This window comes from Adiantum capillus-veneris, chromosome 18 (assembly GCF_014529385.1).
Source record: "Adiantum capillus-veneris isolate H3 chromosome 18, ASM1452938v2, whole genome shotgun sequence".
Taxonomy (NCBI): Eukaryota; Viridiplantae; Streptophyta; class Polypodiopsida; order Polypodiales; family Pteridaceae; genus Adiantum; species Adiantum capillus-veneris.
The window spans coordinates 81,750,497-81,763,209 of NC_140948.1; the positions used below are offsets into that span (position 1 = coordinate 81,750,497).

Consider the following 12,713-nt stretch of genomic DNA (forward strand, 5'->3'; position numbering starts at 1 on the left):
GACGAAATAGCCTGTGCAAAACTGCTCGTAGTGGAAACGGAGGCCGAAATGAGCCCAAATCAAAATTCTGAACAGACCGAACTCTTCGAGCTCTCCCAAAATATTTGTCGACCTGCGAACGCTCGCCAAAGCTCACTGAAATCGGAGAAAGTGAGCAGGCGTGTGCTGGAGCAGTTAGCGACTAAGCCCAGGAGGACGTGACCTGCTCTGATACCAATTGTTGGAATTAAGGTTGCAGAGAAACACACACAGCTTGGAGAAGACAAAGGAAGCTCAAGGCACACAATAGAGAGTGTGTTACTTAGTGTGCAATGAAAAGATAGATAGCCCTAGAGTGATGGGCGTATATACAATGCACGGGGGAAAAAACCTCCTAAAGAGGGAAAAAATACCCCGACGGTCCTAGTGTGTTCACACACATCACTACCACATGTATATGGTAACAGAACCTTCACTCTGATACCATTGTTGGGAGAAGAGGGGGAGATCGACCGCTTAACTATTCAACACAAGCTCCCAAGCATCACCGTCAACTTGTCCACCTCTTCTTCCAATTTCCAAGCACACACACACACCTAGACTATGACACACACAGTAAACATAGAATTGACATAGACATGCTTGTAAGAGAGTGTAAGAGATGTGTAAGGGATGGAGACTAGATTAGAGAGTACACAGCAAAATAACCATAGCATAAGAGAGTAGAGAAGATAATCTGCAAAAAAAAAGCTTAAATCTAACCCCAAACTCCACGGCACCTCTCTTGTGGAGTTGATATTTAATGTATATTATTTTTGAGTTTAAGGTGCCAAAAATTGAGGCCCCTCTTTTACAACCACTTCACTTTTGTAAATGAGTGAAGCTCATTAGTTCTTGCATGACCCATAAGGGGAGTTCCCACTACAACTATTTACAGAGCCATAGTGGCTTATTAAAATGATATTCTAATCTACTATACAAATATAAAATGGCCAAGAGTAATTACCGTCGCCTCTTCATCAACTCCCTGCATTCCACTATACAAAATCATCATCAACTCAATTAGTAAAATAAATAGACAGCACATAATTAACCATTACGCCAGCTATCTCAATTGCAGCCAACCACTACAACAGGAGGGTGCCCAGTCTCGTAACAGTTTAAAATTAGATTACATCTAGATTTATGTTAGATTTAAGATTAGATTTAGGTTAGATTTTAGGACATGTCAATGAAGGCTTTGCCCCAAAAGCAAACACTAGGTACACAACAATATGTATATTCCCATCAGAATACACCTATTAACTCATCCACTAACCATGTTCAATTAGCTCATAATCACCATATGTTCAATTAGGTTAGATTTAAAATTAAATTTTGGACTTAGTTTTTATATTAAAGTCTACCTTCGAGATTACGAAAAAAAATTAGAGTTCGGCGAACAGTGATCCCTCTCTTCGTCTCTATGGATACGACCTTAAGCTGGAAAGCTTTCAACGGCATGATACTCAAATTGAAGGCCAACATGTAATGTGCTAAGTAATCCCTCGAACAAGGATGTGTTGTGAAGAGATGTTAAGATGCTGTGAATTGCTACAACTAGAGAAGAGGCAAAGGGGTTTTGTCCACTACATGCACTGTCATGTAGACTTGGGTGTGTAGATTTCTCGTACCCACAAATATAAGCATTGAACAATAAAGACGAGATAATAACCCAATGGTTCTGATCTCCGTGCACTTCTAGACCGAGGTGTGCGTAGATCGGACATGACTCAAGAATGTGAGGTAGTTTATAGTGTGTGTGTGTGTGTGAGAGAGAGAGAGAGAGAGAGAGATAATACAGAGGATGCCAATAGAAGATTAAATTTATGTCCAGGTTATAAGGTTTTTACATTCATTATGAGTAGTGACGAGGATGTGGGGCCATCCAACCGAAACACCTATCTCTGAACAAAGATCTTATGTCCTTATAATCAATGCAACCATGCTGTACGATGGACAAGACACATTTCTTTGCAACACATTCGCGAATTTGGCGAGTTTGATCATCTATTATAGATCTAGCCCGGGGGATTCACTATTAGTAATGGAGGGATGTCACCTACGTGCATCCAAATTAGAGAAACCCCCCTATATACAGTATCTTACATGCTGAGCTACCCCCCTACATACAGACAAGATACGGACGTTCTCACAATGAGCCATCCCCCCTCATACGGATTTCGTACGGAATGTAATGGCCGACTATTTTATGTATACTAGTAACATGACAATTTAGAAGCAAATAACATATAACCTCGTGATTGAGATCCTGAGCTCGATATTGACTAGGTGCATGAGTGTGAGCCTTGAGGATTTTGCTTAAACAAAAAGACCTAGCTGAAGAGAAAGAGGACTGTGGATAGATTTCATCCAATTGAGTGTAGAAAGACCCCCAATAGGGAAGAAAAGGCATATCTTCAAGATTAAAATACTTTTCCTTGGGCTTAGCGATGAAAAACAAATCATTAACAAACTACAACTTCTTTGGAGTAGAGATGAAAACAAGTGTACCATTACTATTTAACAAACTGATTGGACACTAGTGAGCCATGTGCCAACCAAAGATTCCTTACTATTCTTGTGCAAAGCTTCTCACACACTAGCAAGCGTCTTGTTGGCCTACCATGGATAGTGACTATCCTCTTGTTCTATCTAAGGCTGTGAAGGAAGGAGCTTATGACATCTTCTCAATCTATCCACCTCCTTGTCCTTCCTCCCATAGTAGCATCTTCGTCACTCTCTTCATCCTCGCTGTGCTACATTTCAACTTGGGATTTCGTTCTGCAAACAAATTAAGGGGGCATATTTGCTCCATAACACAAAGAGGAGAAGCTTCCGCCTAGCTAGTGTCAGGATGAGCAAGGAGGCGGGAATACCTACTACTTTATATGGCCTCAAGCTGCTCTCCATATAAGCTAGCTCCTTGCAGCACTTCGAGCATGCAACCACCTTGACACGACCTGTCAAAGCTGATCAAGCTCAATCTTAACTGCATCAACCTGCTTGAACTTTGCCAATATTGTAAGCAAGACCTCATGCATTTGTGAATCTAGCTTGGAGCTAAAGCCAGATAAAGAATCAACAAACAGCTCGGCTTCATGATATTTTGATAAATCACCCAAAGTTTGAAATGCGTCAAGAAGTAGCAGCTCATCAACATGTGACCCTTGAGCCAAAACCAATAAGCTTTATTGGGTAAATGAGCCTCTAAAAGTGTGGTGCACACCTCAATGTGAGAAAATCAAACACTTAAGAAATCATTGTTGATCATATCCACATCCTTATTGTGCCTTCTTGTGACAACCATTGTAGCGAAGTACCTTATACTTTTGAATGAGGCACAAAAACCCACCTCGCCTTTTGGTAGACTTTCATAGCTTTTTGGGGCAAGTTGATCTTTTGCAATACGTCTAGCAAGAGACAGATGCACATTATGCAAGGAACATAGACACAAGGTCTACTAGAGGTCACTTTTGTTGGTGGTGCAGTGTCTTGGACTCTCATTAAGAGCAATGTACGACCTTATCGGCTCTCTTTTTTTTCTCGGCTTCCTCAACTTGGCATGTCTGCTAGTTAGTAGAGACCGAGAAAATACAACATGACATCAAAAGCATGACACCTACATATAGATATCGACCAAACATTTTTCACAATGACCTGATAATTAGACATCTGGTTTCCTCCAAAACATTTTCAAGTGCAATAAGTAAATAAAACATTTCCACTACAGCAACTTGGATGGATTTACCTCTTTGCGGTGGCTGGGGCCAGAGGCCAGACTGAATTTTCTCTCCTTTCTTTTTTGCCTCTAGAAGTATGATCTTAGCTACCAGCTCCCCCGTAAATCCCCTGTCAATCCAACCAGCTGACAGCGCATTCACTAGCGAGGTATAAAGTTCTCAACTGCTTCCTGATCCATTCAGAGGTCTAATGGCCTCTGCTGCAGCACTTGATACAAGTGGCTCAGACCTCCTCGCTGTACACAACAATTCTCGAGATGGCAAAACAGAAAGAATTGATAGAAGATGGTTCGCCACCAGTTTTGATGCGAGTTCAAAATGCGGGTCGACATCAAGTCCAATGGTAGCTCCTAACAAACTCAATGCTACCTCTTCTGGGAGGTCCTTGTCTTTGATGATGTGTTCAAGCAATTTACCAGCCCCTCCCAATAGCTTATCTTGAGTAAGGCCGCGTGTTACCTCAAAAGCCCCTAGCTTAGCATGCTCTGGATACTCCTTCCCTTTACGTAAATAAGGCAGACAAGACCTAAAAGTAGCCCACCACAATGGCCTGCCATATCTCAGAGCCTCAATGCGACTAGCAATGCTGTTAAGAGTTTTAGCGGGAAAGAGCTGTAGTGAATCCTTTCCTGAGATGTCTGTTGAGAAGGTCCCCCAGATTGGAGGTGCTAGCTTGACATTACCAGCAGCTACTTGGTCCAAAGGGTCAGCCCAATCCAGAGCAGAAAAATTTGATATTTCAGAGGATGTGTCCATAAATAGAACAACAATTCCACATCTTCGAATTGCACGGGTGACTCTTCTGATTGGAAGGAAGCAGTTCAACTGATTATCATTCCTCACCAGATGCCTAGCTTCCAGCTTCTGAGCATTCTGCATCATACTGTTTGGCCATAATCTCACAAATTCCAAATGAGCTTTGGTTTCCCACGTGGCCCATGTAATCTGCTTGCTTTGCTGAATTTTAGTCAAACCATCTTTCTGAGTGATCACACCTAGAAATTTCTCGGTTTGCTCTTGCACCTCCTCCCAATAATTGTTGCCTTGTCTTGTCTCAATCAAAAACTTTTCATGACTCCAATCACTATTCTTGACTTTATCTTCCAGCACACACAAGTAAGCCAAAGTAAAATTCATGCAAACTAGTTTCCCTTGTAGGCTCTCATCACTGCCAAGATGCTTCATAGCTTGTTGATGGAACCATTCTGAAATCGGAGAGATCTTGGGATAGCCAGTCCTAGCTGCAAATGAACAATAAACCACCCATACATCCTTCTTCCACAATTTTCATACCAACCTGCTCTTCCCCCAACCACTAGACTGGAAAAGGCCAGCAGTCGGAGCATAGCCATACCCTTGCATTATGCACGTCAAAGCCTAATGCATAGTGGAGACATTGTCTGGGTTCTGGAATTCCATGTTAAATGCCTTTTCTAAAAGATCGTGAAAAAAAGAAAACATCAGAGAGCAAGGGCAGAAAGCTTTGCTTATCTCCAGTCAGTCGGCTTACCTGTGGTACTCAAATTATCAGGTTCTATCCGCTGTTTTTTTTTTTGGGTAAGCCTGAAAATAGAGAATGAAGCAAGATGACAGGTGCATTTCAATCGTCAAAGCCCTACTCATAGACAGAGATAGAATAAACTCTTTGCAACAGGGAGGCCAAATACATACCAGACAGCACGGGGCTCTCAGAGGAACTACCCTGCTCTAGAGAAGGTTTCGCCCGTACCTGCTCCGGTCATGAAAATATCCACCTTCCCAACGGTATCCTTTCGTATCTCTGGCCCTGCTTAATCAACCTAATAATTTCTAAACATACATATATTTGCCCGATTGTACAACGGATAACGGCAAGACTACAGACAATATTTACATCCTCAATAGATACATAGGATCTTCGAGGCGTACCAACCTGTTGATTGGATATGAGCACCAGGATTCATGGTGTTCATTGCTTGATTGAGCATGTACCTGTTAGGTCTTGTCGCAACCAACCGTTCTGCTTTAGCAAAGAGTCCAGCTATCCCTACAGCAGGATCTGAAAGTAAAGTTTTTTTAATTCATCTACCCTAAAACGCTCATCAGAGACAAAAGAGACGTTCAACTTAATGGCGATTAGGAGCGACCTGTAAGGTAGATCTCTGTTTCCAATGCACGCAGAATCATGTGCCGCTCTAGTGAATATGATGCGGGCATAACTGCTACAACTTTGTATCCTTTATGGATACCAAAAAAAGCCAGGGAGATGGCAGTATTTCCGCTAGTGGGCTCCATTAGAGTAGCAAGCCTAGGTTTGATCAATCCACGCCTTTCGGCATCTTCAATCATACTGTTAAGAGTCACAAGGAGGCTCAGAAGCATGGCTGCCAAAGCAAATTGAGCAGGCGCAAATGCCATGCTGTTGGACAAAAGAACGAACAAGCATTCTTATAGAAGTGCGATGCGGTCCTTGACATAACTGAGGGGTTGGTGCCACTCTAGCTTCCCAACAATTTGAGCTAGGGCTCCTTCTTTGCTGGCTATATTCTTGAGCTCCACCAGAGGAGTCCATCCTATTAGCTACAAAAGCCAGCACCAAGCACATTACACATACAAAAAGGATTCTCTCTCTCTCTCTCTCTCTCTCTCTCTCTCTCTCTCTCTTTCTCTTTCTCTTTCTCTTTCGCAAAAACGAAACAATATAATCAACAAATCCAAGAGATCAGTTACATGAAGCACATTGATCAAAGGACAATGTATAGCTACATTTACAAAGCCTTGCAAGGTCTGAATAATTGTGTTATGCCATGGGCCAGCCAGATGGGTAAACAGGTTGTCAACAGGGCTCTTTCCTATAATGTTGTGCTGGATCACAAAGCTGAGGAAGGCCAGCATAGCAAGCCGGCCATTTGCAATCTCCTTCTCCTTGTATTCCAGAGAAGTAGGGAAGTTGAAGGGGTTGAAGATGCCTCCAGGTATCCAACCTCGCCAGGGGGCAGAGTAAGCTTAGGGTTGAACAGATCGGTATTCACACTGCCAGGGTACTTGATGTCTTGCCATCTTCTCACCTCCACATAGTGGAACAAGATGAACTCGATCACAAAGAGAGTGGAGGCGGGGGCGAAGTACTCGACCTTGCCCGCATCATACCATGCACGAACATTGATGAGACCAATCTTTGTCAAGATGTCGGGGATCAACGTGCCAGCTACTCCAAGCATTGCCCACCTTCCATTTTGAAGCCCTTCTTGCACATACCATTTGAGGTTGGCAGGATCCTCAGCCAAGCCGAGGGGGTCAAAGCCATTGTCACCAGCAAGGTTTCTATCAAGGTAAGCAGGGGATGCCAGACTGGGGATCCATTTTCCTTTCTTTGCCTTGGCCTTGAAGGCACGAACAGGGGAAGGGGCAACAACAGAGGCCACCCTAGAAAGGCAAGAGGTGCTCCCGACTTGCATAGACACGAAGAAGGGCAGGAAATGCCCAATGTCGCCTGCATGGTAGCCATTTTTGCAAGCATACACGAGCTTCTCACTCTTGGGCCCCCTCTTGTTCTCTCTGCTTCCTTCTAAGCGCTTGATTGCTCGCGACTTCTCTCTCTCTCTCTCTCTCTCTCTCTGTGGCACCTCTGTGAACCTAGGTTTAGTGTAATCCCACCTACAAATTTTGAAATTTACCTCTAAATTTTATTTCTGAAGGTGAGAAAACCTACAAAATTTTGAAAAAAATATTGTAATTTGGTGTAAAAACCTTCAAATTTTGTCAGTTTACCTCTGTTGTTTCACATATGTAGGATTGCCAAGTTTTCGGATATTTTTTTTCGAGCGCTAAGTTGGAGGCAATGTTCTCCTTTTGCGTGGAAGGGTCGTGGATGCCCTCCACGGGTACGCCCTCAGTCTGCATCGTCTCCTGCTTCCAAACAGTGAATGCGACCCCAGTACGACTCCACCTAGAAAAAGAGAAAAAATGCAAGGAAAGACGAAGCAAAATCGGCATGAAGAGATTCAGCTATGGATCTGAAGGGTGTAGAGAGGGAGAAAGACATACCATGGTAACATAGGGCAAGGCACAGGAGGGAAGCTTCAGGAGGAAGGGATGCTGTCAGCGTGAGGAAGATGGCATCCTAGGTAGTGGTAGAGATATGGAAGAAGACTTTCTTTCTCTCTCAGAACTTGCCAGGGACCGAACATTTGGGACAAGGAAGTCGCAACAACTGCACAACTCAAGCAAGGGCGAGCGTGTGGTATGAGTATCCCTTAAGTTTAAGGCTCTTTGTTTTAACCTGCCCAGAGTGCCCACACGCGGGATATTTTTTTCGTAAAGGCATAGGGTAAAGGGGCCAATATAAGGCACCCTCAGTCTCTAGCCCTCTACATTGAAAGAATGGCCTCCCTTGGTGAAACCTTTGTGATGTAACCCCAAGCTTGAGGGTTCGAGGCTCACGGGTTGCGTTCTCTTGGGTGTATTCTCTTCCTTTATTGGGGTGGGTGGTTCCCACGGTTGCCTCTCGAGGTTGTAATGTACATCAATGTACAATTGTAAATACATGATATGTGTAAGCAAGGATCTAGATGAGAAGAAAGAGTTTGAAAAGCTACTAAACAATGCACGCACATGCAAAGATTGGGAAACTTATTATAGATTACAATGATTGGTATTGTGGGTGCAAGAGAAGCTCTTGATCATGCCATTGGTGTTGCTATTGAGTTTGTATATTAAGAAGAAGAAGAGAAGAGTGACTTGGATGATGTGCAAGAAGACAACAATAAATAAAATGAGGGTGTAGATGTGGAGACAAAGCCTATGCACATGGTGGTATCGATAATGATGATGTTGAAGAGGCTAATGAGGGTTTGAATGTCCAAGATATTGATGCCTTGGCTACATAAAAGAAGATTAGTCAAGTTTATGGTAGCATCGACCCCAACAAATCTAGAAGCTTGTTGTACAACTTGTAAAGATGTTAGCTAAGGGAGAGGACAGGGAGGTACCATATCTTTTCGTTGGTATAGCTATCTTAGTTTGCTAGTGGAGTAAATCAACTCTTTGAAATACCAAGAACAACACCCTCATGTGAAAGATTCTTTAATTGGCTTGTTAGGCCATGTTCTTATGGCATAAGCACTTAATATCCCCCCCCCCCGTGGGGTAGGTCCCCCCTCCCTTATGCATATGGTATGAGCATGAAATAATGGGGGGCTACCCCTATTGTATACGCTTATGTTTGACCTCTAAAAACCCCCCTCTTGTACACTCATGTGATACCATACGGAAATCCATAGTGAATCCCCCGGGAGATCGAGTTGTTGTCAATTATAACTTGTCGGATTCTAACGTTGGCCAACCTGCAACAATCTTGCAACCCAATAGATGTGTACACATGCGCTTTGGTCAAGCAGCATACGTGAGGCCACAAGTCTTACAGCTCGGAGGATGATCATGCAGACCACATTCCCAACGAGGCAATGTTTGAGCCCGAGATCAATGAAATGATCGAGATGATCATGGATTCAAAAAGGCTTATCTATGATGATATGAAAAGTGAAGCCGATACGCCATTGTATGATGGAGCACGTGTGTCTAGATTGAAGGCGCTCTTGGTTCTTCTCAACTTGCAGGCAAAGTTTGGATGGAGTGACACTAGAGTCACAACGCTTTTTAGGTGATTTATTACAATGTGTTTACTTCAATATAAAACTCTAGATGTATAATGATTTGATAGATTACTTACACAAGTGTACCGCATTTTTTGCAGTGTAGATTGCTCAAAGAGCACATACTGTGAGCTGATATTGTGATGCCAGATTCTAAAGAGTAATCAAGAAAGATCTTGCGAAACTTGGGGATGGATTACAATTCAATTCACACTTGTCCTAACGACTGCATTCTTTTCAGAGGGGAATACATAGACATGGAGAAGTGTCCAAAATGTGATTCCGAGAGATATCGAGTAGATCTCCACGGACAAAAAATTCCACAAAAGGTTTTGCGACATTTTCCTCTGCTTCCTTGCATCAAAAATTTCTTCGAATGTAAGTCCATGGCCGCCCTAGCATCATGGCACAAGGAGAATAGATCTTCGGATGGTGTGCTACGGATTCCTGCAGATTGCGCAGCCTGGAAACATATAGACGATACATGGCCGAATTTTGCCATGGAAGCTCAAAATTTGCACATAGGCCTGGCTATAGATGGCATAAATCCATTTGGTCAGAGATTAACATCTTACAGCGTATGGCCCGTTGTCATCGTCAACTACAACATTCCCCCGTGGTTGACTACTACGAAGGGGCACCTGTTTCTAAGCTTGATTGTGCTGGGGCGGCATAAAATGAAGAATATGGATGTGTATCTTTTTCCACTATTGGAAGAGCTACAATAATTGCGGATTGGCATAGAAGTGGTGGATATGAGACGACACAAAGGTCGACGGAATGCTTTGATCGAAGGCGTTCTAATGTGGACCATGCATGACTATCCCGGACTAACATAATGCTCAAGTGATTTACACTCAAACTCAAACACTATAAATCTTGGTTTTTGTCAAGCTTATCTATTGTCATGTGTATACCATGAAGGGCTTCAAACAAGCGGATATAGAGTATGTGTCACATGTGGACCTAGACTTAACGCACGTCGGGCGCCCTCACTGAAGAAGCAAACCTACGAAGGTCATCAAGCGTATCTTCCAGAGAATCATGAGTTACACGGTGGCTTTTTGGGAAGAGAGCCACCGAGGATGTCTGCACAAGCATGGTTAGAGCAGAAGGAGATGTGTGATGATGGTTTGCCCCTAGGGATGAAGAGACTCTCTCTATGGTACAAGTTACCATATTGGCCCAGACTCATGATCAATCACTTGCTCGATCCAATGCACGTATTCAAGAATGTGGGTAATTTGCTGTGGGACCATTTGATCGGCAAGAAAGATACTTTGGGAGCCAGGGTTGACCTTAGAAATGTAGATTGTATGGAGCAATATTGGCCGCAGACAGCACTCGATGGATCGATAAAAATCCCTAAAGCACCATGGATTTTGATAGGAGCCCAAGAACACAAAGTAAAAGAGACCATTCGATATGTGCAGACCCCCACTGGTGTAATGCACTTGCTCCGAACGTGTTTCACTAAAGAAGGGAAGCGTACCGGTTTGAAGTCACGCGTCTGGCATAAAATGTGTCAGGTAAGTTTGAAGTGGAATATATCATAGTGGGAATTGTGTAACAAATTTGTGTGGACTTTAATATCATTGCTAGACGTGTTTTGCAGTTTATTTTACCGGTGGCCATTGAGGGATGTTTGTCTCCTGACGTCCGTAACACAATCTACAAACTTGCAAAGTTGGTGCAATGGATCTCACAAAAGGAGATTGATGTAGACTCCATACCATTCACCAAAATAAACGTTGTGGAGGTTGTGTGCATGTTTGAGAAACACTTTCCTACTACAATGCTAACCATTCAGGTGCATCTTCTTGTTCACATAGTTGATGAGGTGGAAATAGCTGGCACAGTACGTTCCAGATGGATGTTCTTCAGAGTCCCTAATTTACATTGGAGAGTGGCTAGACGGATTTGATAAAACCCGAGACACGCTATGGCAAACCATAGATGATGAGTGCATATCTGGGATTGTCATGTGCAATCTCGGTGTTGAGAAGAAGATGATGGAAGATCTAGAGGCTAAAGTCAACCGATTTTGCATGTTTCACAATTTAGTGATGCAAAAGTGGATTTCACAATACAAGGACGCAAAGCAAGAGCGACAAAGGGTACGAATCAAGTGGAGACGGGGAAGACGACCGCTAATGCATTATCCGATGAGTCTGGAGAACCTACCAACATTCATGAGCTTAAGGTGGTTGCACAACCAATTGAAAAGCGCACAACAGTGCGGTGAAGAAGTGACTGAAGAGGAGTGAGAGTACTCTCGGGGTTGCGCGACCAAGGTAAGTTTGCATGTACGACCAGCTGAAAATGCCATGAGTAAGAGAGAGAGGTCTGCTTTTTATAGAAAAGACCAGCAATTTTTCTCTACTATGCAATAGCTTCCATGGTTGCCCAATCTATGTGTGTTGCAATCCCGCCTCTTCCCAATCTTGTATCTGAGCTTCTGAGGGAGTGAATTAGGGTTTCCCCTTATCAAAATGGTGTTTGGGCTTCAATATAGAAGCTCTCAAATTCTGCAAAATCAGAAAATGGTCGCCAAGAAGGTGGAATCTCGAGAATTCCTTTCGATTGTTTGATGTTACAATTAGATCATGCCGTTCACCTTTTCCACTAGACCATTACACTGTGGATAGTATGGAGTGGAGTGTCGGCATGTGAGTGACTAGATTTTTCATCAATTCTCCCACCAAGTCGCCTCTAAAACCTGACCCTCTATCAGATATTATCTCCAGAGGTGTGCCAAAGCGGCAACAGATGTGCTCAAATTTGAGTTTTTCCAATTCTTGGGCTGTAATGCATGTGGTGGTTGCTGCTTCCGTCCGTTGGGTCATGTAGTCTACACCAACTAGAATGTACAATTTACCCAATTGGGCCCTTTGTAAAGGACCAATTGCATCTATTAACCACTTCTCAAACGGGCCATATGAGATGAGAGGAGTCTGTGGCTCATAGGTTAGTGTGCGATCACTAGATACTTAACAAGCTCTACATGTTTTACACCAATGATGCACATCCCTGTTTAGACTAGGCCAAGAGAATCCTACCTGTAGAATCTTCCTACTAGTAATATCTAGAGCAAAGTGGCCGCCGCAAACACCATCATGGAAACTTGATATCGCCTTCGTGATTTTGCTGGAGATTGGCACTTGCCTTAGGATCTGGTCTTTGCCCTTGCAATACAATGTGTTGTTTATAAGGCGGTATCTTGTTGCCTTTTGGACAAGCCATTGTTTCTGGCCCTTGGTATACCCTTCAAGACATTCTCCTATATCTAAGAAGCTGATGATATTAGGCATATCATTGC

The 12,713-nt window shown here is 43.2% G+C and overlaps 2 protein-coding genes and 1 pseudogene across 8 annotated transcripts; all 3 read right to left on the bottom strand.

The window, feature by feature from the left end:
- Positions 1-736: 736 nt before the first annotated feature.
- LOC147435946 (uncharacterized) lies at positions 737-5,937 on the bottom strand. 6 transcript variants are annotated; one of them, XR_015185141.1, is made up of 3 exons: positions 3,770-5,639; positions 2,898-2,981; positions 1,028-2,802 (listed from the first exon to the last, which is right to left on the bottom strand). XR_015185141.1 is itself a non-coding variant. In XM_086488848.1 (3 exons), exon 3 carries the CDS (start codon positions 4,944-4,946, stop codon positions 3,921-3,923), a length of 1,026 nt encoding a protein of 341 aa, XP_086344974.1. In that variant the 5' UTR covers positions 4,947-5,547; positions 5,733-5,799; positions 5,888-5,937; the 3' UTR covers positions 3,654-3,920. The 6 variants fall into 6 exon arrangements, 3 of the variants coding, with proteins under 3 accessions (XP_086344974.1, XP_086344975.1, XP_086344973.1); XM_086488848.1 differs by lacking the exons at positions 1,028-2,802; positions 2,898-2,981 and adding exons at positions 5,733-5,799; positions 5,888-5,937 and having other exon boundaries at positions 3,654-5,547; XR_015185140.1 differs by lacking the exons at positions 1,028-2,802; positions 2,898-2,981 and adding an exon at positions 737-1,006.
- Positions 5,139-6,158, bottom strand: LOC147435947 (putative inactive cysteine synthase 2). Its single transcript, XM_086487811.1, has 5 exons — positions 5,888-6,158; positions 5,674-5,799; positions 5,463-5,547; positions 5,272-5,324; positions 5,139-5,194 (listed from the first exon to the last, which is right to left on the bottom strand). Exons 1-5 carry the CDS (start codon positions 6,156-6,158, stop codon positions 5,139-5,141), a joined length of 591 nt encoding a protein of 196 aa, XP_086343937.1.
- Positions 6,045-7,389, bottom strand: LOC147435948 (chlorophyll a-b binding protein 4, chloroplastic-like; annotated as a pseudogene). The gene is made up of 2 exons (XR_015185143.1): positions 6,507-7,389; positions 6,045-6,320 (listed from the first exon to the last, which is right to left on the bottom strand). The product of XR_015185143.1 is annotated as a chlorophyll a-b binding protein 4, chloroplastic-like (transcript).
- Between the last annotated feature and the right edge of the window lie 5,324 nt (positions 7,390-12,713).

What these genes read in the sequence shown, in the direction of transcription:
- LOC147435946 (XM_086488848.1), bottom strand. Translation starts at nt 4,946, where the DNA reads ATGAAGCATCTTGGCAGTGATGAGAGCCTACAAGGGAAACTAGTTTGC.
- LOC147435947 (XM_086487811.1), bottom strand. Translation starts at nt 6,158, where the DNA reads ATGGCATTTGCGCCTGCTCAATTTGCTTTGGCAGCCATGCTTCTGAGC. An exon ending in TGCTCATATCCAATCAACAG is followed by an intron (nt 5,548 to 5,673) that starts GTTGGTACGCCT and finishes TTGATTAAGCAG; the next exon opens with GGCCAGAGATACGAAAGGAT. An exon ending in GAAACCTTCTCTAGAGCAGG is followed by an intron (nt 5,325 to 5,462) that starts GTAGTTCCTCTG and finishes CTCTATTTTCAG; the next exon opens with GCTTACCCAAAAAAAAAAAC.